Below are 25635 nucleotides of genomic sequence, written 5' to 3'. Positions count from 1 at the left end.
AAGTTTTCACAACATAACTGCCTGTCTATTTCTAGGAAATTTAATTCTGCATCCCTGCCCTGCCTCCCAAGAACCCAGGAGTCATTGACCACGTTCCCATGCTTGGCCAGGGCTGCAGCCCCTGGGGGCGCGGCCCGCATGATGGGGGCCTCATTGAGGTCAGAGGAGAAGAAAGGAAGGGAGAGGCAGGTTCCCAGGGCAAGAAGTGCCCCAACCCCCATCTCTCCGTCCTTGGGGTTCCTGCTGATGTGAACCCTCAACAGCCAGTAAACTTCACTGAAGGTTCTCCCGGAGATTGCTTTGCAGCACTTGCTGACACGTGACTTCCCTGCGGTCACACCCAAAAGGGACGACGGTGACCTGATCATCTCACACCCAGTGTTGCCCTGTGGAGGGGGACGGAGGGGACGGAGGGGAACCGGAGCCAGTCACAGACGCACCAGCCCCACCTGGATGTTGGCACATCTCCAATGATGAACCCGAGGCCATAAGCAGACTTCGAAGCTGTGCTAAATTTACTTTTGCTTATCGCAATGGAAATGGGTAAAACTTCCCACCCCTGGGCGACTGTCACTGGTGAGCGCAGGCTTTAAAAAGGCCCACCTCTCCCCACCCCCTTGACAAGTGCCAGCCACCTGCAGACACCAGCCCGGCTCACAGGCAGAAGGCACCCGGCACCTAGCACCCAGGTCCTCAGAAAGAGGCTCTCGAGGGGAGAGAATCAGACTCTTCCAGTCAACAGCCCCCACCCCAGGGCTCGGGTGCTCTCACTGGAGAGCTCTGAGACCCCGGCTCACAACACAATCAGAAAACACCCGGCAGTGGGCGGCTTCCAAGAAGGCTCCCGACATATTTAAAATAGCCACGAACCCCTGCCAAATCCCAGGCCCAGACTCCCAAGTGTTTATACGGCTGGATTTAGAACTCTGAAAATAAAACCATTGATTTGGACTTCTCAAAACCAATACTCACACTGGACTGGACGGGGCAAAAAAACCATGAGCAGAGGGAAAGAAACACAATGACCTCACCCAAAGATACAGCGAGAGCAACGCACCCACCCTGAGCTGACGGGTCCAGCGTGCGGGGAGGCCTTGTCTCTGTCAGAGGAGCCCCTGCATCGTGCCCCCAAGCACGACTCCTGGGCCAGCAGGGTCACGTCAGTCTCACGTCTGCCTGCAAAGACTGCAGTGTTCACCCTGCCCACCCAGGGGCTAAGAATAAACTGCGCCCTGGGACTTCCCTGTGGTGACAGCTCTGAGCTTCCACTGCAGGGGGCGCGAGTGTGATCCCTGGTTGGGGAACAGGGATCCCACACGCTGTGTCGTGCAGCCAAAAAAATTAAAGATAAAAAAGATAAGACTAAACCGTGTCACTTCCTGGTTATCATTTTTTTCTTTTAAACTAAAACGTGCTGAAAAGTTTCAAATGCAAAGCATTGAATGTTCGGATTGGAGCTCTGAAATTAAATGTAACCTACAGAGCCAGGCCTGCAGGGGGAGTGGGGGGTGGGGGGAAGGAGTGACCTGCCTGTGGCCACCACAGTCTCAGAAGCCCACCTGGGCCAGACCTTTAAAAACAATGTTCAGTTCAGTTCAGTTGCTCAGTCATGTCCGACTCTTTGCGACCCCATGGAGTGCAGCACGCCAGGCTTCCCTGTCCATCACCAACTCACAGAGCTTGCTCAAACTCATGTGCATCAAGTCGGTGATGCCATCCAACCACCTCATCCTCTGTCATCCCCTTCTCCTCCTGCCTTCAATCTTTCCCAGCATTAGGGTCTTTTCCAACGAGTCAGTTCCTCACATCAGGTGCCAAAGTATTGGAGTTTCAGCTTTAGCATCAGTCCTTCCAATGAATATTTCAGGACTGATTTCCTTTAGGATAGACTGGTTGGATCTCCTTGCTGTCCAAGGGACTCTCAAGTCTTCTCCAACACCACAGTTCAAAAGCATCAATTCTTTGATGCTCAGCTTTCTATTTTATAGTCCAACTCTCACATTTTACAGACTACTGAGAAAACCATTGTTTGACTAGACTTTTTTAACTGAAAAAGGTGTTTTCACCTTTAAAAGGTGTGGGGTGGGGCAGGGGTCAAAGTCCCTGTAGCTCTAACTTTGCAGGGTTCTTTGTTTCAGAAATCAGTATTTAAGCCCTCTGAGCAGTAAAAGTGAAGCCAGTGCGTTGACCCCAGGCACCCATGCATTTATTATTGTCTGACTTTCATTATTTAAAAGCAGAGACATCCCTTTGCCAACAAAAGTCCATATAGTGAAAGCTACAGTTTTTCCAGTAGTCATTTACACATTCGAGAGCTGGACCATAAAGAAGGCTGAGCACCCAGCCGTTAAAAAGAATTCATTTGAACCAGTTCTAATGAGATGGATGAAACAGGAGCCCATTATACAGAGTAAAGTAAGCCAGAAAGATAAAGAACATTACAGCATACTAACACATATATATGGAATTTAGAAAGATGGTAACGACAACCCTATATGCAAAACAGAAAAAGAGACACAGAAGCACAGAACAGACTTTTGAACTCTGTGGGAGAAGGTGAGGGTGGGATGTTTCGAAAGAACAGCATGTATACTATCTATGGTGAAACAGATCACCAGCCCAGGTGGGATGCATGAGACAAGTGCTCGGGCCTGGTGCACTGGGAAGACCCAGAGGAATCTGGTGGAGAGGGAGGTGGGAGGGGGGATCGGGATGGGGAATACGTGTAACTCTATGGCTGATTCATATCAATGTATGACAAAACCCACTGAAATGTTGTGAAGTAATTAGCCTCCAATTAATAAAAAAAAAAAAAAAAAAGAAGAAGGCTGAGCACCAAAGAATTGATGCTTTCAAACTGTGTTGCTGGAGAAGGCTCTTGAGAATCTCTTGGATGACAAAGAAATCAAACTAGTCAATCCTAAAGGAAATGAACCCTGAATATTCACTAGAAGGACTGCTGCTGAAGCTCCAGTACTTTGGCCACCTGATGCCAAGAACTGACTCATTGGAAAAGATCCTGATGCTGGGAAAGTCTGAAGGCAGGAGGAGCAGGGGACGAGAGGATGAGCTGGTTGGATGGCATCATCGACTCACTGATCAAACTCTGGGAGATGGTGATGGACAGGGAAGCCTGGGGTGCAGCAGTCCATGGGATCACAAAGAGTCAGACACGACTTAGTGGCTGAACAAAAACACTTTTATCAAACATACACAGCTGTTAGATAAATTTACTATCAGATAAATTCAGTCCAGGGAAAAAATAGTAAATAGAAGAAATATTTTTAAAAACACTGCCAACTTCCCAAAACATCCCCAAGTGTTTCATACAGCCTGGAAGGCAAACCAGCCAGCCCAAGCGCACCGGCAGCCTGGGGCTCAAAACCCAGCTCACTGCCCGCCTGCCTGGACAGCATCGGCCTCAGCCCTGCCGGCCCAGACTCCACAGGTGTGAACACACACATGCACGGCACACACACTCGCGCGCCGATCTACCACCATCCCAGCTCCGAAAGCCAGAAATCACGGGGGAATCTAGGAAAACCGCCTTGACCTTTTCATGACGGGTTTTGGTTCGGGAAGATGCCCCAGAGAAGGCATGGCAACCCACTCCAGTATTCTCTCCTGGAGCATCCCATGGACAGAGGAGCCTGGCGGGCTACAGTCCATGGGATCACGAAGAGTTGGATATGACTAAGCGATTAACACTTTCAACACTGCGGTGCCAGAGGCAAGGTAGGGAACATCCCTGTTAAGGGACTGACAGCTTGAGGCCCATGAGAAATTACATTTTCGAAATAAATGACAATAGAAAGGGGGGTGGGCAGTAGAACAAAGACCTGAGACCGGAATCTACCCCAGCTAGAGACCACCGCCCCACACCATCCCCTCCCCGCGGCTCACAGACCCGCATGCGCTCTCCCTGACCCTCTCTGTGTGGCCCCCAAGTGTGGGTTCCCGGGGCTGTGAGGAGACACACTGCCGTTGCTAAACCCTGTCTGTTCATGAAGATGCCCAATGCTGCGTCAGGGTCTAAGAGCCTAAGAAGACGAGAGCCTCTGGCCCCGCCACCCGAGGGGCAGCCTGTCTTCCCACCACTCGCCTTCCAGCCCCCAAGCCCCCGGACCACCTCCGTGCAGCAGGGAAGGTCATCGGAGCAGCAGCTAAGCTGGAGCCTGGGTGCCCCTGACTGATGGGGGCTCGGGCACCCTTCTCAATCTCCCCGTCCATCACCACAGACCTCTCTCCACTGATAACCCATCGGTCCTGTTGATCTGAGGTTGCAGGAATCAGTGAATCAACAAAAGCAGAGTGCTCCCAACAGCCCAGCCTGGAAAACATCACGCAGGTGTGTAGCGGCTGCTAACTGCCTTACTGTGACACAGCAAAAACAGCTTAAAAATAAGCATCATTGAAAAAAAAAAAAAAATAAGCATCATTGGCTTGGTCCTCAAACAGCAGAGTTTAGTGGCAGGAGCTCCCCGGGCAGGCAGGGGATGGGGGATGGCCTTGTGGCCCCCTCGGAGGTCCTTTCACTGCACGATGCTGGGCAGCGCTGGACAGCCCCGCCCCTTGAAATAAACCACAGTTTCTATTTCAGCTGCGGCGATCCCGGTCCAGGCCGTAACAGGCACGAGCCATCCGGCACAAGCAGGACAAAATTCTGTTTCACCAGAAACGACACAACAGACTCTCGAAGGGCCCGGGATGTGAGCGGCGGGAGCCAATCTTTCTTCTGAAGGTGGTCTGCACCTGCAGGGCACACTGAGAACCCAGGGAAAGACAGAAAGTTCCAGAAGCGTGTTATGAGGCAGAGGGGCTGGCGCTACGAAAGGCAACTAAGCTGCAGGGCCCTCCCTGACCCGGAGACCCGGGGCATGAAGGGACACGGTTGGGGCAGGCAAAACACGCCCCCCATACCCAGGACCCCCCAAAGGCATGCTGAGACCTGACACCTCGACAGGCCACAGGCCCCAAAGACGGGGCGCAGTCCGGATCTGACTGTCCCAGGGCAGAGACCAGAGGAGAAATCCAGGGAACAGCTGTCTACGACAGAGCCTAAACTCCTGGGCACGGGCGCTTCCCCTCAAGAGAGATGCTTGGGGCTGAAATCCTGCCCTCTGTCAAGTCTGCCCAGATAAATCTCTGGCTGTGTCCTGTGAAGCAAGAGGGCATTCCTGTTTATTTTGGAAATGGAAGAATCGAAAAGCTGACAGGTCATCTAAACAAACAAGCTGCCTTTCAAAGGCTGGTCACCAGGATAAAGGGCTTTTATCTGCAAGTTTTACCAAGTTGCAACGGACATGCACCAGGAACATCTAAGTCTGGAAATTCACCTGAAATGGATTGTCAGCCGGTATCTAAGGTGAAGGACCCTTCTAGGATTTACCGGGCATTATACGCACAAATCACATTATCACCCCAAAGGCAGACCTGCTACAAATAAAAGTCAGCCTTCAGGGGTGGCTGGAGGTAATTTCTGGACATAAAAGGTATTGGTTAACACCTGCCACCCAGGAAGCTTATACGGAAAGCCTGACTTGACCTGATGGAACCTGAGGGCTTAATCTCCTTCCCAGAGATCGGTAACACTCTAAAGACTCAGAAGAAAAGGAAAATGCCACAAAAATTTCCTGCAGTGTGGAAAACTCATGCCTCAGGAATGCAGATCTGTTCAATACCAACTACGTGGGCTTCCCAGGTACCACAGTGGTAAAGATTCTACCTGCCAATGCAGGAGACGTAAGAGACATAGGTTTGATCCCTGGGCCGGGAAGATCCCCTGGAGGAAGAAGTGGCAACCCACTCCAGTATCCTTGCCTGGAGAATGCCATGGACAGAGGAGCCTGGCGGGCTACAGTCCAGGGGGTCTCAGAGAGTCGGACACGACTGAGTGGCTGAGAGCACACACACCCCTGGATCCTTCAGCTGAGGATGGCGCGCACTTTCAGGGCTGAGCTCCGACACTTTCAGAGCTGGGGTCCACCCCCTCCTGGCTTCCCTGGGCAGAGGCTGCTATAGCCCCCACCCAGCTGGCCTTCAACCTGCAGGTCTGAGAGGCATCCCCATGTGTAATAATGTCATGGGACTCATCAGGATGGAGCGCACGGGGAACTGGGGAAGGAGAGTATGCAAAAAGCTTTCCTCTGAACCAGAATTTGGAGGTGGCCTTTGAATCTGCAGGTCAGTGGCTGTGTCCAAACCTCCCAGGTGGTGTAGGCAGGCAAGTACCCTTTGCGGGGGGAAGGAAGTGAGCTGCAAGGCTCAGCACGTGTAACTCTCAATCCCAGCTTCCTGGCCTACCGAGTAAGGTACTCGTGAATTTTAAATTTTTAACTAACTTAAATACTAAGTATCAAATGTACTATTTTCTGAGTTATAAAATGTTATATATGTGTGTAACGTATGAGTTGTAAATAAAGTAAATATTAAATACTAACCAAAATTCAAACGTGTATTTCAGAGCAAAAAAAGAGGCAAGTACACTTGGAAGAGAAAAAAAGAAGTCAGTGGAACCCAAATTGTAACTTCTTTCCAAGGGGTCATTATTTTTACCCATTTCACCTTAAACAGAAGAAATGAATCTTTGACTGTAAAGGAAAGTAAGACTTCTCACATACATAGCTCCCCACTCGCCCTGCTTACTGGCCAGGGTATCAGCAGCCCCCACGAGGCGGGGATGGGGGGACACGTTCTTGGCGTCCCTGCTTCTCTGAGCCAGAGGGCAGCACACACGCTCCCTCAGGCCCACCTCTTACCCTCACTTCCAGCCCGGAGCTGCCATCAGCCCCGACGTTCCAGGAACACAGGAAACCGAGGTACAGACAGGCTACAGGACGTGCCCGAGGACGCACATCCAGAAACACAGCGATGCCAGCAGCCGCGGCCCCAGCCGACAGGCCGCATGGGACCGCGACCAGCCTGAAAGGGCTTCACGATGTGCCCGCTGGCACCCCAAGAGAACATAGGAGACCAAACACAGCGGAGCAGCGTCACAGGGAGAAACGTGCTCACCACCGAGCCTCGGCCAGACATGATGTGACGTGTCGTGGGTGGGACCCAACACATCTCCCGGTTAGTCTCAGGCTGATTCATCTGTGAATGATCTACTCCAAAAGGTCAATAATACCCCACCAGAGTCCCCGGATCGTGGAAGGCAGGGTGAGGACGCAGCGCTCAGAACAGCTCTTGGAAATAAACACGTTTGGCTCCTATCAGGAATGACATGAATCCATGTGCTGCAGATGGAGCTAAGTTTTCCAGTTATACAAATGAAGGGGGGCAGGGGGGTTGGGAGAAGAAGCCAGAGAAGAAAAAAAGACCACTTATAAACTGAAGGTTTATAACTGCCCTCCCCACTTATAAACTGAAGGTACAACAGTCAACAACTTAAAAAGAAGCAGTTAAAATGAAGATCATCAAAAAACACAGGATGAAGCAGCGGAAACAAAATACAAGGTTAATTCATACTCATAGTTTTGAGAATGCATTTGCCCCACTTGGGCAAAGTTACATGTCAGAGCAACCAAAAATCCAAGCATATCCACATATGTGAAATGTTCTATTTTGGGGTCTTTTGCTAAAAAAAAAAAAAAAAAAATACAAGCAATTATTCTAAAGCAAAGCTGCTGGGCCACATAGCTTAGGACCTTTTATTCATACTCATTCTGATCTTCCTGAGAAGGAGAAGGGGATGACAGAGGATGAGATGGTTGGATGGCATCACTGACTTGATGGACATGAGTTTGAGCAAGCTCTGGGAGATGGTGAAGGACAGGGAAGCCTGGCATGCTGCAATCCATGGGGTCACAAAGAGTCAGACTCGACTAAGCAACTGAACAATGACAACAACTGGCCTTCCTGAGAATCAGCCACAGGGACTCTAACACCTACTTAAATCAACAAGGCAGCTGGACCTCAGGGCAGTGAAATGACTTCTCAGGGCACCTTGAGCCTGTTTGCAGCCAAGACCAAACGGATTCCACTGACTCCAGAAGCTGCACCCTCTCCACGTGGCAACGTCTCCCACGATAAACAGAACATTCCTTCCTGCCACCATCATCGTGTAACTCACATACCTGAAATCAGTTCAAGGCAAGAACGCTAAGAGAAAGCAAAGAAAGAAAGGAGCACGGGCTCCAGGAGAATCAGATTAAGGTGAGGCTGGGACAGCACCCAGCACCTTGAAGCCAGAAGGACAAAGGACATCAGGATCATGGGGGGTTCGGTGGCCCAACAGGAGCCCAGGAAGCAAAGCCAAGCCACTGGGGCAGCTGCCACCTGTGGGAGTGGCCTTGGGGGCGCGGGGGATGGGGCCAGACTTCCTTCGAGGTCTGAGATTGCCGCTGCCGTGCTGCGCTCGATCGTGTCCGACTCTTTGTGACGCTGTGGACTGCAGTCCTCCGGGCTTCTCTGTCCATGGGATTTCCCAGGCAAGAATACAGGGGTGGGTTGCCGTGCCCTCCTCCAGGGGATCTTCCCAACCTAGGGATCAAACCCAGATCGCCTACATTGCAGGCAGATTTTTTACCATCTGAACTACCAGGGAAGCCCAAGACCACCAATTCCAGGCCCCCAGACAATGAACACAGCCCCCGTTTCAACATCCCCTGACTCTGCTGTGTGTGGAAGCCTCCGGGGACCAGGAACAAGCCGTGTAAAGAGGCAGCCAAGTCCAAGTGTGAGGGCTGGCTTGTGAGAATTGCCTTCTAAGACCTGAGTCAACCCTTGCCTAACGCATCTCACTCACCAGTGACTCCTGGGTCCATCTTGTGTCTGCTTCTCAAAAACTGGGAGACAAGTCTCCAGGCTCCCGGGTTTCCCTTCCAAACTAAAAATCCCTTAGTGTCTTTGCATGAACTGAATGACAGGCACAGGGGGCGACAGGGAACACAAGATGCCCTTTGACAAGCATCTCAAACAGATGAACATCCACGCGCATGAATGTGAATCCCAATGGCACCCAAATGCAGCCCATGGAATAAACGGAGCGGCCCTACAGGTCAATCAAGCAACTAAGTCAGGCAAAACCTTGCACCTGATGATCGCACCAGAAACAAATTAGATACTTCCAAACAATTCTCAACAAAGGATGGGAAGAAAGGGACCCCCTTTTTCCCTTTCCCTCCCACCAGCTGAAGTGTGCCTCTTTAAATTATCTTCATTGGTCAGATAAGGAGAAGCCAAATAATTGCTTCCCAAGCCTCTGGCTGGTACACCCTGGTACTGAAGGAGTGACTGGGATTCCCATCCTCCAATTGCACAAAGGTCACTTCTTTTGTAAGCTTTCTGAACCTTCAGATCCAGGAGGGATGTCAGAATTGAAGAACCAATGCAAAAAAAAAAAAAAAAAGGAAAAGAAATCAACAAGAAGACATGAGAAAACAAAAGGTCAGGACGCATCTTTGAATTACAGCCAGGCAAACGAACAGATGTGTGCTAACACTTTTTAAACTCTACAAGCATATACAGTTTTGTCTCAAGCAAAGTATTAGCAACAAGAGAAAAGAGAACAAATGGGAAAGCCAAGTTCAGTGGAAATGTATGAGAAAGAGAACGTCTCAGACGGTAACCTACAAACAAGTATCATTGCCACACTACACTCTAATGTGAGCTGGACAAAACCTAGACCGAAACGATGTTGGGCAGATGGCACTTTCTCTCAAAATGATGCAAAGACAATAATCGCCCTTCTTTGTGCTAATCTGTTGACCTTAATACCAATTCTGTTCATCACCTGGGGATGTAACTGCAGCTGCACATACTTTATCTCAACTGATGCCCTAAATAAATAAAACCTCTTTTTCATGATTTTACTCACTGTGTCACCATTTTAAATGAACATAATTTTTCAAATAATTACAGAAAAAGAATAACAATAGCCTGAAAGCAATTTCCCATCATAAACAAAAAACTCAAGCCAAAAAAGGAAAAAAGGATAAATAAACCTCCTGGAAACAAAAACATTCTTTTTAATACCTGACAATGGCATTAGTCATATAGATTGGAGAAACAGGAATCTTTTTTTTTTTTTAAAGGCATTAATTACAGAAATCTCAACCAACTTACTGATCGAGAATCTCCTCTTTTCTACCTGGTAAACTCCTACTGATCCTGCAAGACCCAAATCACTTTATCCCTCTGGGAGGGCTTCATTCACTCCATCCCCTCTTTACGGCCATTTACTCCCCTTTATTGTGTCCTCTGGTCATTTCATTAGTTCTTCCCACAAACACTTATTACAAGTCTATGTGTCAAGTCCAGTCCTCTTCATTCTGCAAAAGGAAGAGGAATAGGACACCCAGAAGGGGCTCACTAGCATTAGACCTGGAAGGACATTAGACCTTCTGACACAGTGGGATTAGTGTTTAGACAGTAAAGAATCCACCTGCAATGCAGGAGACCAGGCTTTAATCCCTGGGTCGGGAAGATCCCCTGGAGGAGAGAATGGCAACCCACTCCAGTATTCATGCCTGGAGAATCCCATGGACAGGGGAGCCTGGTGGGCTACCGTCCACGGGGTTGCAAAGGGTTGGACACGACTGACTGACTAACACTTTTTCACACTTTTCGATAAAGTGCTCCAATGCTCCAGTGCTCCAAAGGAGGTCTGCTGTGCAGAGAAATACAGTCATAACTTCCCCAAAGTACCCATGAAGCTGTGGTTCACAGGATTCACCATCTTTCCCAACAGGCTACGGACCTTGGAAGTCAGGAACTGTGCCCTACTAAGCCCTGGCTCTCTGCAGAGCAAACGATAGAAACTCAAATGCCTCTTAATGCAACAGAACATGAAAACAACCAAAAATACAAAGTGGAACCAGTGCTTTATAGTTGGGTCTTATACTTACAAACATTTTTAACTGTATAACCAACCAGATGGCTGCACTGGGCCCATGTGAAAACTGGAGGATTCTTCAGCAGAGGCCCTTTTGAACATTCCTTTGGGGACAGGATATTCCAAGCCCAGGTTGAGATCAGGAAAGACACTGACAGGTGACTAGGCTGAAACGTGGGCTCCAACTAGAGAAAATTAACACGGCAAGACACAGCCCAAACCTCTGGTGCCCACAGAGCATCCCTGGCTGCCCAGCGAGGCTCTGCCTGCGTCCCAGGTGGGCTGTTCTGTCTCCAGGAAAACGAGTCATCAACCTCATAACTAAAATGATGGGGATTTTCCTAAATGGCTACCTGGAATCCTTAACTTTTTAAGTGAATTCCAAAATAGTGAGTATGTAATTAGTTCAAAATGTCTCAAACGAGAAACTTCAAGGGACACTCTTTCTTTAAAGCCCTAAATGTCCTTCTCAGCAACAAATCAAGTTTCAAAGTGTAGCATGGAAACATATACATCACCATAGTGAAACAGACAGCCAGTGGGAATTTTACTGTCTGACGCAGGTAGCTCAAATCAGGTGCTCTGTAACAACCTAGAGGGGAAGGATGGGGAGGGGGGTAACAGGGATGTTCAAGAGGGAGGGGACAGGTGTATACCTATGGCTGATTCATGGTTGATGTATGGCAGAAACCCACACAATACTGTAAAGCAATTATCCTTCGATTAAAAATAAATTTTAAAAAGGTACTCAAAAAATGGATCAAGTTATTTTAGTTGTTTCATTTCATTGTCATTTTACCTCGCCACTGAAGTTTTTTAAAAAACAAACTATAAAACAGTCTCTTTGCCTACACAAATTGAATGATGCAAATCAAGAGAATCAAAAATTAAACAGCAAAGCCACTCATCAAAACGTGCTGTCAAAAATCAGTTGTAAATGACTGATTTAAAGAGCTAATCTCAGTCCGGGCTATCAACGAATCACTTTATTGTTGTAATCAATCCTCCCAGACAGCAACTTAACACGCCGAAAACACGTGTGGCCCTGGCCTGGCATTGCCTGCAGCTGGTCCCAGAGAGTATCTGCAGGCTGGCCAGGCCAGCGCCAGCGTGTGACACCCTACAGCCTAATGAATCATTCATCATTTGATCTTCCTTTGTATTAAATTATAGTGGTGTCAACAGACTCTGCCCCGTTACATGCATATCAAGTAATAGGAAACTGCCCTTGATCTGACATAAGGCCTCTCTGAAACATTCTTCCTTGTTGTTGTCAGTGTTCAGTCCTCAGCCATCTCTGATTCTTTGCAACCCCATGGGCTGTAGCCCGACAGGCTCCTCTGTCTATGGGATTCTCCAGGCAAGAATACCGGAGTGAGTTGTCACCTCTTTGTCCAGGGGATCTTCCCGACCCAGGTGTCAAACCCTCATCTCCTGTGGTTCCTGCATTGGTGGGCAGGCCCACTGAGCCACCAGGCGAGCCCCTGAAACATTCCAGGGCTTCCTAAGAGGAATCTGAGGACAACAGCCCTGGAGCCCTGGGAGGCGATGGATACACATCACCGGGAGAAAGGGGAAGAGCGTTCTCAATGGGCAACACCATTAGGGATTAAAAACTATGCGAAATCATCCCATAATAGTAGGAGCTTTTAATCTTTAACCCTCAGTTCAGTTCAGTCGCTCAGTCGTGTCTGATTCTTTGCGGACCCCATGGACTGCAACACGCCAGGCTTCCCTGTCCATCACCAATTCCTGGAGCTTGCTCAAACTCAAAAATCTTTAACCCTAAAGCCTTGAATTAAGGTTATAAGAAATCCATAGCAATGTGATGTGTGAATCCGTGTGCATTCTTAAAATCAGATTCTAACCATCTTACAAAGGTACCCGGTCCAAGACTAAGCAAATTCACTCTAAGAGGCCACTTATATAATAATCAGGTAATCTTTTAAAGTTCCTTTCCAAGGGTCAATTCAAAAATTTAACAGCTGAGGGATTTCCTAGGCAGTCCAGGGGTTAAGACTCTGCACTCCTGATGCAGGGAGCAGGGGTCTGATCCCTGGTCAGAAATGGCATGGCCCAATTAAAAAAAATTAACAGCTGAAAGAGTGTAACTAAAGGAAAACTTGCCCCCTCCTCTAAGGCCCTTTACACTTGAAAGGACATCAAAGTTTGCCACAAAGTGGCTGAGATTTAAAGCTAGTGACTGCTCCTCTGCAAACACATCACGTTACAGGTCTGCAACAGCTTACCTGTAACTCTGAAATCCAAACAGGTCTGAAGATGGAAGCCTGACTCACAAGCGTTTAGCAGCCTCTTGGTGGAAAAGCGTATTTATCACACGGAGCGTGAGCATCTCCAGCTTTGCTGCCCTTTGTCAGTGTCTGATTACAGGGTGCTGCCTGACCTCACAGGCCGTGTTCTGCCACACACACCACCTGACCTTCCTGAAATCCTCATCTTCCAAGTCTGGCAAACCCAACTGGTTCCGTGGTTTAAGGCGCTACGGACCCTCCCGCTGCGGACATTCACAGGGAGACTGGGCCTGGGTTCCATGGCCTCAGAAAGCCACCCGAGAGAGTTCTACCCAAAATTCAAAACCTCATTTAAACAGCACCTAAATTGTGCATAATCTACATCACAGGAAGCAAGTATGATAAAACGAGAAGAGCAAAAAGCGGTGGGGCTGCACCTTTTCCTTGGAATTAGATACAGGCCTTACAAAAATCCTGAAAACACGCTTCAAGCCTGTTCGCCAAAAGACAGGCGAAGGAAGTAGTTCTGTGATTACCTAGAACTGTGAAATAAGGCCCTAGAGTTCTGACTGCGTGTCCTCTAATCTAGTTCGCGAACACTGGTTTTCCCACACAACCCACAATGCTAGAGGGTTACTCAAATGAAAGTAATTCCACCCTGAGTAAGGACCACAGGGACAAAGCAACCAAGTGTGATTTCAATTATTACTATTGCTACTATTTTATATACTGCCCTAGAGAGAAAAAACATTCCCGATACACTTCACGCCTTTACTATTCCAAATCCACCATCAAGCCATTTGACCAGAAAGGAGACACCCGAACCCCAAAGCTTTTAACTTGCCTGGATAGCCGCCACGACGGAGCACCTGCCTCCTAAGTGCTGTGTGGGCCAGCTCCACGCCCCCCACCGCCTTCCCCCGACTGGAGGTGTACTTGTCTGGAACTCAGGCAGCTAATTACTATTTTCTACAAAGCCCGTGAGAACAAAGATGCAAGCCTGCTATCAGAGTAAGAACTGCCTGCCTGCAGAGCTGAACTTCCACCAAACACAAGTGATGGCAGAGGTAGCTTATTACAAACCAAGGGTCTCAGCTTTCAATGAGTGAAATAATTCGCGTTGTTTTTAATATTTTAAGGGCATGTGGGAAGGGATGGGAAAATGGTGGGAGTCAAATGTGGTGCCTTCTAAAAAATTCCAGGGCAGGTTAAAACAAAAGGTGTGTGCAGCAAGTTAACTACAGAGAACTGCTATACTTTCATGAATCAAAAAATTCAGATTTTAACACACTGCACATTCGACGGCTTGGTTCCAAACATCTTCCATCACCTGAGGATGAACCGGAGCGGATGGGAACATGACATCACCTGGCTTCAGTTTACCTTAAAAAGAACTTCAGAGAGGGCAGTGGTTTCTTTGTGTCGGCTGGTTTTAATATAGGGCTTGGCAGTCAGCTAACCTGTGAAGTCCACTAAGGAGGAACAGTGTCTCCAGGGGTGGTGAGTTAGCAGTTGAGAACCTCTAATTAAAAATCCACACTACAGTGCTTCACCCACCTCCGTCTCTACTGGCAGCAGAGTTTGGTAATTAGCAGAAAGGACATTACTAACGATTTCTCGGTGGTGGAAAAGACACCCCGACGATATTCTCAGACATCGCTCACAGCCCTCCCTGTGAGAAGAAGGGTGCAACAATCCAGCCATCCCCGTGCCCCCGGCCTCTTCCCTTTAGGGTGCTGCCCAGGCATGCAGAGTTTTGCTGTTTCTGGAGGATTCTGACTCCCAAACAAGTACCAGAAGGTCAGGTGATTCTTGCAAGAGAGTATTACATCTGCCTCCAGAACCTTCTCTGCAAGCCCTCTGGCAGAGCAGATAACTGAGATTTCAGAATAGGTTGTGGGGCTGTGGTTTTCCTGCCTGAATGCCAGTATACATTCCCAGGAAACAGTCGGGGCACAGAGGGGCTCTCACTACGTGATACCACTTGGCAGGGAGACCGTGGGCAGAGACCCAGCTCTGACCACTGGAGTGAACCCTCTTAACCAGCAGGGCGATAGGTGAGAGCTGCCGGGTGAGCGAGGCCACACAGCAGCATTCGCAGACGGGGGCATCTGCAGAGACCAGGCTTGGGACGCGGGAGGAAGCCGCCTCTCCCGGCCAGGCAGCATCACCCGTGTGGTGGCTTCAGGGGCCAAGCCGGGGTCCCTGGGGCAGCCCACGGGTATCACAGGCGGCACACACGCAGTGCAGCCCGAGCTCATGGAGAAAGACACCGATGGACAAGGTGATGTCTCCGCAGACAGGCTCACAGTGGCCTCAGAGACAGACCCTGAAGGGCACTAGCACACGCGGCCGGCGGCAGGGGCAGTCAAGAACTTCCGGACCCGCAGGACGACTGGGGGGGGGGGGGGGAACCAAAAAGACCGCAGTACCGGAGTCCACTCCCTGCACGGCCACCTGCCGGTCAGTGACCCGGGAGGGTCGGTCCCTGATCGCTCCCGACCCAGCCCCGGCGTGTTCTACCAGGCAGGCCGCTGTGGAGACCCCCGCCGGTCCCCGCCCATCCTTCCCCTCCCGGGCCGCGCTGCCCACCTCTGCGCGGGGACCCGTCGATGCTCTCCGCGCTGGACGAGTGCGCGTCGACCGGGGCCCGCCGCAGGCTGCTGAAGTAGCCGCGCGACCGCGACGCGCCGCTCCGCGGGGAGGGCCCGCCGCCCGGCGCGCCGTCCCTGCGGGCGAAGATGCCGCTGAAGAAGCGCAGCAGCCGGTGCTCCGACGCGGCGCCGGAGCCCGCGGCCGCCGCCGCCGCCCGCGCGCGCTCCAGCCGCTGCAGGTCGCTGTTGTCCAGCGTGCGGTTCTTGCTTTTGCTGCGCTCCCAGCGCTCCAGGTCCGAGAGCGCGTCGTTCTTGCTGAGCACCTCACCCACGTCCAGGGTGTTGCGCTTCTCCGAGGGGGGCTGCCCCGAGGCCGCGGGCTCCAGGGCGGCCCCGGGGTCGGCCACCTCCTCCCCGCCCGACGCCCAGGCCAGGCTCCCGGAGCTGCTGTGGCGCCTCCCGCGGCCCAGGGCCCGACCCCGCGGCGCCTCGGGTCGGCTCCAGTGCCGGAAGCTGAGGCTCCGCCGCAGGGGCGCGGCCCGGGTCCCCTCCACGTCCGGGCTGCCCGGCGCGGGCGAGCCCGACTCGTCCTCCTCCTCCTCCATGGCCCGGGGCCTGCCGGTCTGGTCCTCGGGCTCCGGGCCGCGTGCGCAAGGCCGGAGCCGCCCGAGTTCCAGCTGCCCGGTGCTGCGGGTGCGGAAGGTGCGGAAGTCCCAGGCGCGCGGCGGCCGGCGGTCCTCCGGGTCCTCAGCGCCCGCCGCCTCCTCCACGAGCCGCCTGGGCGCGTCCGGGGAGCGCGCGGGCCGGGGCCTCCGAGTCGGACGTGGGTCGGGGCCGCCGGGGCCCGGCGCACCCAGCTGCTCCTTTCTGACCATGGTCACGGAGATGCGGTAGACTGTCTTCCTGGGGGGCGGCCCGCGCGGCATCGCGTCCGCGGGCGGAGACGCGGGTTCGCCGCTGCCGTCCAGCAGGTACATGTCTCCCCGGGCCGTGGCCTCCCGCCAGGGCTCCGCCGCATCCAGCGCTCCGCGGGCCGCCGGGCCGCGCCGGTCGGGGCCCCGTCGCCAGGCGAGGCGGGGAGGGCGGGCGCGCCCAGAGAGGGTCCACGCCCCCCCGCTCGCCGCGAGGGGGGGCAGCGCTCAGGCTGCAGGAACGGTGCCCCTGGCGCCCGCCAGCCCCTGCGCCGCGCGGCCCGAGTGCGGGGGTCCCGGCCCGGGGCGCCGAGCCATGGGCTGGCGGGACCGGGCGGGCGATCAGGCGCGGGGCCGGGCTTGCCGGCAGGTGCGGTCGCGGCGCGCGGGGCCCGGGGCGGGCGGCGGCGCCTGCGGCTTCATTGTCTACGGCGCGGGGCTCACTCGCATCCTCCGGCCTTGTCCACAGAGTCCGCAGCCTCCGCCACTCCCTGGGTTCGGGACGCGCGGGCAGCTGCGCGGGCCGCGGGCGAGGGGCGGTGGTTTAAAATGGAAATACGCGCCGGGGCGGGGCGGGCGGGGGGGCCCGACCAGCAGGGATCGCGGGCCGCGCGCCCGGCCCGGCCGCCGAGTGCCGGGAGCGCGGCGGCGGCGGCGGGCGCGCGGATGCGCGGCCGGGCCCAAGCTCCGGGGTGGATCGCCGCGCGGACCGGAGCCTGGGGTCGGGGACCGCAGATGAGTGTGGGAGGGGGCGGTGAGGGCTTGTTTTGCAAAAGAAAACAAAATATGAGGCCTTTGTCACCTCCTGAGGGTTTTTACGAAGATCCTATCCTCATCAAGGTGCTTAAAGAAGATACAACGCAAAAGGCTTGTTTTAAAAAACAAAGTATCTTAGGTATGGGTCCTAAAGGAGCAATAATGCATTCCTGGTAAGGGCCCAGGAAGGCAACATCAGGCAGGCGATGGGAGTGCAGGTCACACCAGAGCCCTCCAAACAAAGGACCCGCAGTTTCACTCCTAATTAATATTTTGGAGCATTTTCCCAACGTGGAGGGTAACCTCCTGACAGGCAGGCATCTGCTGTCTGAGGTCAGAGGCAAGAGAACCCAGTGAGGAAGAGGAGAAGGAAAGCTGGCCCGTTCCAGCCTTGCACCTGTTAAGTAGGGATGGAAAAGGGAACAAACAAAAAAAAAACAGTACCTAAACTCTGAGCATTCTTGTGAGGACTGAATTAGCTAAGACGTATGTGCAGGCATTCTGTGTAAGCACCAAGTATTTGCCTTTAATATCTAATGTTGGTGTCTCTGCCATCTTTTCCCCACCTGCTACTTCTTGGCTCTCTAGATACTGGTTCTCTGTATTATCCAACGCTGCACGGTATTCAGTGGGCTTGATCCACGTATTAGTTCTTCATGACGTCCTGAGCACAGATCTCTCCAGTTCGCTTGTTTGAAAGTTTCAGAAAGAAAATGTCTCATCAAACTGGATGCTTTTCTACAGGCTTCTCTAGGCCTGGAAATGCCAAGACTGCAGAGAGGTGGTTTCTAGGAAAAGTGCTGGAGGCCAGACCAGGTGTGACCGTGGGATTAGACAGCTGTTTGCAAATGCTGATTTCCCTTCTTTAATCTCTTTAATACTTACGGGGCACTTACTGTGTTTATGGCATGGAAGATGATATAAAGATGAATCGAGGTCTCTGTAGGAGAGAGGTTATAATCTAGGAAATCTGAATTTTAACTCAGTGAAATGAGATATTTGGACTTGATGAGATAAAAGTTAGTTTATTTTTTAAGAGATACTTTATGGCATAGAGGACTTTAAGGGCAGTGAAAATACTGTGTACCCTGCATGATAGATACGTGTCATCACACATTTGTCCACACCCATAAAATGTGAACCTAGAGACTATTACACAGAGTAAGTCAGGAAGAGAAAAATTGTGTATATTAATGCGTGTACATGGACTCTAGAAAAATGACACTGATGAACCTATATGCAGGGCAAGAAGAGACACAGAGAGAACTGACCTGTGGAAGAAGGGGAGAGGGCGACGGCTCAGAGCAGCCCTGACGTACGTGCACCGCCGTGTGAGACAGACAGCCCGGGAGGAGCTGCCGGACGGCACAGGAGCTCAGCTCGGGGGCTCCGTGACAACAGACGGGGGGTGAGGGCTGGCTCAGGAGGGGACACACGTGTGCTTGTGGTGATCCATGTGGCTGGACGGCAGAAGCCAATGCAATACTGTAAAGCAATTATCCTCTGATGAAGAATAAATTTAAAAACTTTTTTGAAAAAGAGTGAACCCTAATGTAAACTATGGACTTTGGGGGATGATGAAGTGTCAGTGTTGGTTCATCAGCTGTAACAAACTTAGCACTCTGGTGGTGGGATGCTGATGTGTGGGATGGCGTGTGCGTGTGCGTGTGGTGGGAGTATGTGTGTGTGTGTCTGTCACTCAGTCATGTCAGACTCTTGGCCACCCCATGGACTGTACAAACTTACCACTCTGGTGGTGGGATGCTGATGTCAGGGTGTGTGTGTGTGTGTGTGTGTGTGTGTGTGTGTGTGTGTGTGTGTGTGTGTGTGTGTGTGTGTGTGTGTGTGTGTGTGTGTTAGTTGCTCAGTCGTGTCAGACGCTTGGTGACCCCATGGACTGTAGCCTGATGTCAGGGTGTGTGTGTGTGTGTGTGTGTGTGTGTGTGTGTGTGTGTGTGTGTGTGTGTGTGTGTGTTAGTTGCTCAGTCGTGTCAGACGCTTGGTGACCCCATGGACTGTAGCCTGATGTCAGGGTGTGTGTGTGTGTGTGTGTGTGTGTGTATATGGGTGTGTGTGTGTGTGTGTGGTAGTGGCTCAGTCGTGTCAGACGCTTGGTGACCCCATGGACTGTAGCCTGATGTCAGGTGTGTGTGTGTGTGTGTGTGTGTGTGTGTGTGTGTGTGTGTGTGTGTGTGTGTGTGTGTGTGTGTGTGTGTGTGTTAGTTGCTCAGTCGTGGTGACCCCATGGACTGTAGCCTGATGTCAGGGTGTGTGTGTGTGTGTGTGTGTGTGTGTGTGTGTGTGTGTGTGTGTGTGTGTGTGTGTGTGTGTGTGTGTGTGTGTTAGTTGCTCAGTCGTGTCAGACGCTTGGTGACCCCATGGACTGTAGCCCGCCAGGCACAGGGGTGGGATAAATGGGAAGTCTCTGTACCTTCTGTTAAATATTGCTATGAACCAAAAGCTACTCTAAAAAATAAGAACCGTTTTTTAAAAAGTACTTTAAAACACACTTGACCGCCCTCAGAGGTCTACCTAGACACATAATCACCACCATCACCGACTCGAGCTCCACCCCCTGCCCCTGGCACCGGAGGATTCAGGAGTGGCGCCTCTAACATGTCCTCACTGAGAAGATGGGCGCCCCGAGCAGATCAAGTCTTGCCAGCTTTGATAGGACCCACAAACCACCAACCTCTACCGCTAGAGCCGGGCAGGAGTCATCTACCAGAACGAGGTTTCCAGAACCCACAGGTCAGGGGAATGTGGAGGCTCAGAGAGGGTGTGCGCTTTTCCCAAGGCTACACAGCTCATCACCGGGAGCAGAACCGGGGCGCACACTGCCCATGTCCACGTCCATGCCTCCGGGCCATTTATTTTGTTAGCTTTCTGCTTTGTGGACATCAGAGAAATGGCGACTATTACTGAATTTGACACTAACTGAACACAAATGATACCTCAACATCTCCGCAAGTCTTCATTTATTCATTGCTCCATTTGTTGAATTTATTCATCAAATATATATATGGAGTATCCACTGTGGCACTCCGCAGTGAGGAGGCAAGGTCTCTGACCTCCAGAATGCACAAACCCGTGAAAAAGGCTGCAGTCCTCAAGTCCAAGTGATGGAACACACACAGATAGGAGGCTGAAAGGACGGTACAGGTACCCTTTAACGGACGACAACCCAGAGACAGCGAAAGCCTCCAATCTTACAGCTGTCGAGACCTAAAGGTCCACCAGGTCTGTAAGCAGAGAGACTAAAACTCAGTAATGCAGAGAGACTAGATCTCTGTTAGGACCAGGATCCAACACCTGAACTTAGCCTGGGGTCTGTTCTCACCATGACAACTTCAAAACATTGAGATGAATTTTAACATGAAATCAGCTGGCCCATAATTAAGATATAAAATATATCTTGATATCTGCGGCACTCACAAGAGCCCCATAATTGGAGGGGGGTGGCCAGCATTTCTTTAGAATGTGAATACTGTGCAGTTGGGCTTCCCTGGTAGCTCAGCAGTAGAGAACCCACCTGCCAAGGCAGGAGACATGGATTTGATCCCTGGGTCAGGGAGATCCCCCAGCGGAGGAGATGGCAACCCACTCCAGTATTCCTGCTTGGGAAATCCCACTGGACAGAGGGGCCTGTTGGGCTCCAGTCCCAGGGGTCGCAGAGAGACAGACTAGACTTCGGGACTAAACAACAAGCAACACTGGACTGTTAGGGTCCTTCCAATCCCTCCGTGATTGTCTGAAATCCAGCCCGGGTTTTGCACTTTGCCGTTGGAGGACGCAGGCTGCAGAGTAGAAGGTTCCATTTGATCCACCTTAAATGACACTGAAGGAGTGAGCTGTCTCTGCTCCAGCCGGTGCTTTCGGTGCTTTCGGCTTTCGGTGCTTTCAGCCTCACTGGCAGCACCCGTTTCCCACCCCAATTATAGCGATTCCACGTGAGGCCCAATGGTCTGCACTGGAAAGCCTGGGAGAATGGCTTCTCCCTACTGCTCTGGATACGTGGGCTCTTCCGAGGCTCAGCCAGAACCTGCCACTCCAGAATCTAAATCCTCTTTCTCACAGCCAGACCTGCCTTTGAAAAATAAAAATAATTATACTATATGTGTTCAGGTGGGCATGGCGCTTTCATCTTCCTGTTGCTTTTTAAAGCAGCCCCTCTAGGCCCTTACTTCTTGAATTTTTCCCAGTCATGGAGTATATCTGTATCACCATTTGGGCTTTTAAAAAAAGACAGAGAGACTGGAGTTGATCTTACTGCCACATCAAAACCGAGCAGCAGGCAGGCAGACAAGCAAAGCCCTGATACTGCAGAGATGCTGGTGTCAGAGAGCGAAGGACTGCAGGGGGGGTCCGGGAGAGGTGGCCGGCCCTATCTACGCCCCCAGACCCCCATTCATCACCCCTGGCAGCTGAAGTTGCTCTCCCAGCCCCAAGCTGATAAAGGTCCTTCGGCCACCCTCCCCTGACATTCCGGTCCCGAGCCATCTCTAGCTGCCTACAAATGAAACATCCCTGGGTGAAAACGCGATCTCGCAAGCCTTCCTTGAGCTGATCAGCCTTGTTTAAAAGGAAACCCCTGGTAGTCCGCAGAGCCATCTGCTCCACGAGCTGCCTTTCCAAATAACAGAACATGCCAGCCAGTCATCACCTTTACAGCATCTTGGCAGAACCCCATCTGGGGCCACAGAAACCGCCCGCCACCCCCCGCTGACCTTGTCCTGGCCTCTGCATGCCCACCCCCCAGGAGCTGACAGACAGCCCTCCCCGCCATCACAGGGCCTGTGACGCTCTTTTCTCGCAGCAGGCTGACTGACCAACACATACAGGAAGCAAAGAATGACACGCATGGTTTCCGGAACAATTCCCCAGCCATCTCTTTCGGCCAGAGACTCAAGTCAGATGGAGGAGAGCAGGAGGAAGACTTTCTAAATCTCAGATCTGCTGCGATGCTCAGCCCCGGGCACCACCCTGCAGGGACTGACCTCGTTAGGGACTCCACTGCCCCTTGTTTTCTAAACTGCAGGTCAAGCTGGGACTCGAGTGGGAGACCCTTGAATCACAGAAGGATGAAGCTGGTGCTCAGTCCATGAGGCAAGGACGTTCTGATCCAGCAGGATAAAGACCACGGGGGGCCTCCGAGGACCTTGGCAGGATCTTCCCTCAAGGACCAACAACAGTGCAGTCGCCGCCAGCCTAGTGATGGGACCATGTGACATGTATGGACACACAGACACTGAAGGCCTGCGCTCCACACATCCGAGTTCTAACAGGAAGCCCCCATGGCGTAACCGCAACGGGCAAGACAGCCATGCTCCAGACTTGCGAGTGAGAAACCAGGTCACCACTACTGCTCACCACCGAGCCTGGTTTGACCGCAGAAGAAAGCATCGTCTCAGTCCACGCCTGTCCGAAGGCATCCTCGGATCTGAGACTCGGGCAGTTCTGCCCACATGGAAGCCAGACAGCTGGGTGCCCCTGCGGGTGGGCCAGGAAAGAGGAGGATGGGAGAGCCAGCCCCGCAGTGTCCTGCCAGCCAGGGTTTCCCCGCGAGCCCTCCTGCGGATTCCAGGTGACTGCTGACTGACAAGATGCCGGCAGTTGGCACCACGCTTGCGCAAGGGTGCTCACACTTGACTCGCAGAGGATTTTGCATTTGAGATGAATCAGTGGACCAGGGGAAAGTGTGACCTGAGTTAAGAAGGAGGTGGGTAAGAGAAAGGCAGGACACTAGTATTTCTACCTGAAACACTCAAGAAAAGGTTTCCAAAAGGGGAGTGGTATGTGGCTTTCATCCAGACTTTCATCCACAGAAGGGTGCGTCCACCATGGCGCTCTGGGCATCCCGGGCTGGGTCCTTGTTGGTGGGGACAGTCCTGTGCATCGTAGAATGCTTGTTGAGCAGCATCGCTGACCTCTAACCCACTGGACGCCAGTAGCAACACACACAGACAGACACCCCGCACCCCCGCAGTTGGCAGATACTGGCAAATGTCTCCTAGGGGCACAATGCCACAGGTGGGAAACCACAAGTCCAAAGGCACAGGCCAGACACTCTCAGGTGGAAAGGAGACAAGGGGTTCCCGGTATTCTCGACGTTTCATTTTACCATTTTACTCATCCAACCAGTCCCGCCTGCTTCTGCATGTAATCAAGAAAAGCTCTAGACAGTCTCTCTATAGAAAGAGAAGCAATTATTTCCAGCAGATCTCTCCCAAAATACGAAGAACAGCAGCAGTTACAGAGGAGGCTGTCTGTGATAGACACATCATCACTTACGATTTGTTTAAATGAATAAGCATCAGGAAAGTGATTAAAATGCTAGAAAGGAAAAACATAAGGTTTCACCTACCTTAATTATTTAAAATGCAAAGCAGGGTGGTATTGTGTTTAATCAGAAAATGTCCTAAGCAAGATGCTTGAAGGTTTGGACCCAGGAGTGCGTCCCAGCACGGCCTAGGTGTGGACAGAGTGCCTGAGCACGCGTAGGAGCTCAGCGCCGCCAGGAGCCCCCGCAGAGACTGCGTGCAGATCGGACGGGCCACAGCTCAGACGGTCCCCTCCTGAACCAGCTCAGGGTGACCATCACTCCATTCTTCACAAATGGGGACTGCTGTTCAAATTACAGCTAGCGAGGGCTGGAAGAGATCTTCAGTCAGTTCAGTTGCTCAGTCGTGTCCGATTCTCTGCGACCCCATGGACTGCAGCACGCCAGGCCTCCCTGTCCATCACCACCTCCCGGAACTTGCTCAAACCCATGTCCATTGAGTCGGTGATGCCATCCAACCATCTCATCCTCTGTCGTCCCCTTCTCCTCCTGTCCGCAATCCTTCCCAGCATCAGGGTCTTTTCAAATGAGTCAGCTCTTCACATCAGGTGGCCAAAGTACTGGAGTTTCAGCTTCAACATCAGTCCTTCCAGTGAACACCCAGGACTGATCTCCTTTAGGATGGACTGGTTGGATCTCCTTGCAGTCCAAGGGACTCTCAAGAGTCTTCTCCAACACCACAGTTCAAAAGCATCAATTCTTCGGTGCTCAGCTTTCTTTATAGTCCAACTCTCACATCCATATGTGACTACTGGAAAAACCACAGCCTTGACTAGACAGACCTTTGACCCATTTCATAGATAAAGCAGCTGACTCCACGGGAAACCACCTGCCTGAGGCCACAGCAGAGGAGCAGAGGGCCCTGCACACAGCTGGGCCAGGAGCCCCTGGGAAAGGTCTAAAGTGAAGCAGAAACCTCAAGTCCACTTAAGCAGGCCAGTGACGAGCAGCTTTTGATTTCAGAAATATGCCTGTGTCAGGAATGAGTTAGGTCCTCACTCCCGAATACAGGAATGTGTCAGAACATCTTCATGGTCTTGCTAAGTGTCAGGCAAAAGAGACTTAAGCTAGAATGAAAGCCAAGCCTCTTACCTGTCACTTTATAGAAACAAATACCAACCCCCGCTGGAGTGACAACCACAGCAGCTCCCGCCCACGGCCACCATGGGGCTGCAAGCAAGGGTGCTCCCCTTTCTTCCATCCGGCCTCCAGCTCTCTGCAGCGGTTCAGCCGAGGAGTCAGAAGGATTTAATCAAGGGCAACACACAACGGTGCACCTGTCCCTTGAACAGCTGCAAAGCAGCCCTGGAATGTGTGTGGAGCAAACCCAAGCAACTCCTACAGATTACCTAATCCTCCCAGCCTGCGAGGGCAAGAGGGGCTGAGCCCACCTGCTAACATTTTCCTCTGCAGGATCCCACAGGAGGGACCCCCTCATAATAACATCTGCCCAATGGGGCGGTCCTACAGACACAGCAAGCAAAACCCCTGTAGGGACCCTCCTGACAGCCTCTGCAGTGGGAACCAACGCCAGGAACTGGCGAAGACCAGCCACCTGAATGTGTGTGACAACAGCTAGGTGTTTTCCAAGCTGCTCTTTGGACCCACAGACTCCAAAGAGTCGTAAAATCCAGAACTCCCGTGAAACTAAAAGTCGAGGACACAAATAATGCCCTGGGAATTACCAGCACGGTGACAAAGCTCACCTTTATGGATAAAAAGCCTATTTGAACAAGAATTCTCACGATTGCAGCCCATGTGGAATCTGGCTGCAGAGATATCTAGAAATCTTTCATCTGTGCCCAGGGGACGTAAAGGTTTGATATGTTTTTCTCTGAATGCTGAAAACAGCATGTTTAAGATGCCTATTTGAAGCTCAAATCCACCCCCCTACCCCAAATCCACAGTGGGAGACACGTGATCAGCCTCCTGCCTTCATTAGCCA

At 51.8% G+C, this 25635-nt stretch overlaps 1 protein-coding gene across 5 annotated transcripts in view; it reads right to left on the bottom strand.

Annotated features, from left to right (window-relative positions):
* AGAP1 (ArfGAP with GTPase domain, ankyrin repeat and PH domain 1) overlaps window positions 1-25635 on the bottom strand; it is a 575037-nt gene that overhangs the window by 397195 nt on the left and 152207 nt on the right. Inside the window, exon 1 of one of the 5 annotated variants that reach the window (XM_043877471.1) lies at window positions 15682-17115. The exons of 2 other annotated variants lie outside the window; for them this stretch is intronic. In XM_043877471.1, coding sequence (XP_043733406.1) covers window positions 15682-16660 — 979 coding nt within the window. In that variant the 5' untranslated portion in view covers window positions 16661-17115. Of the gene's footprint in view, window positions 1-15681; window positions 17116-25635 lie in introns of those variants that run through there. 2 more of the 5 variants (XM_043877470.1, XM_043877469.1) reach the window with 2 other exon arrangements.

The sequence above is a fragment of the Cervus elaphus genome, chromosome 20 (genome assembly GCF_910594005.1).
Source record: "Cervus elaphus chromosome 20, mCerEla1.1, whole genome shotgun sequence".
In the NCBI taxonomy this organism is placed as follows: Eukaryota; Metazoa; Chordata; class Mammalia; order Artiodactyla; family Cervidae; genus Cervus; species Cervus elaphus.
This window is presented reverse-complemented; position numbering and strand designations above follow the sequence as displayed.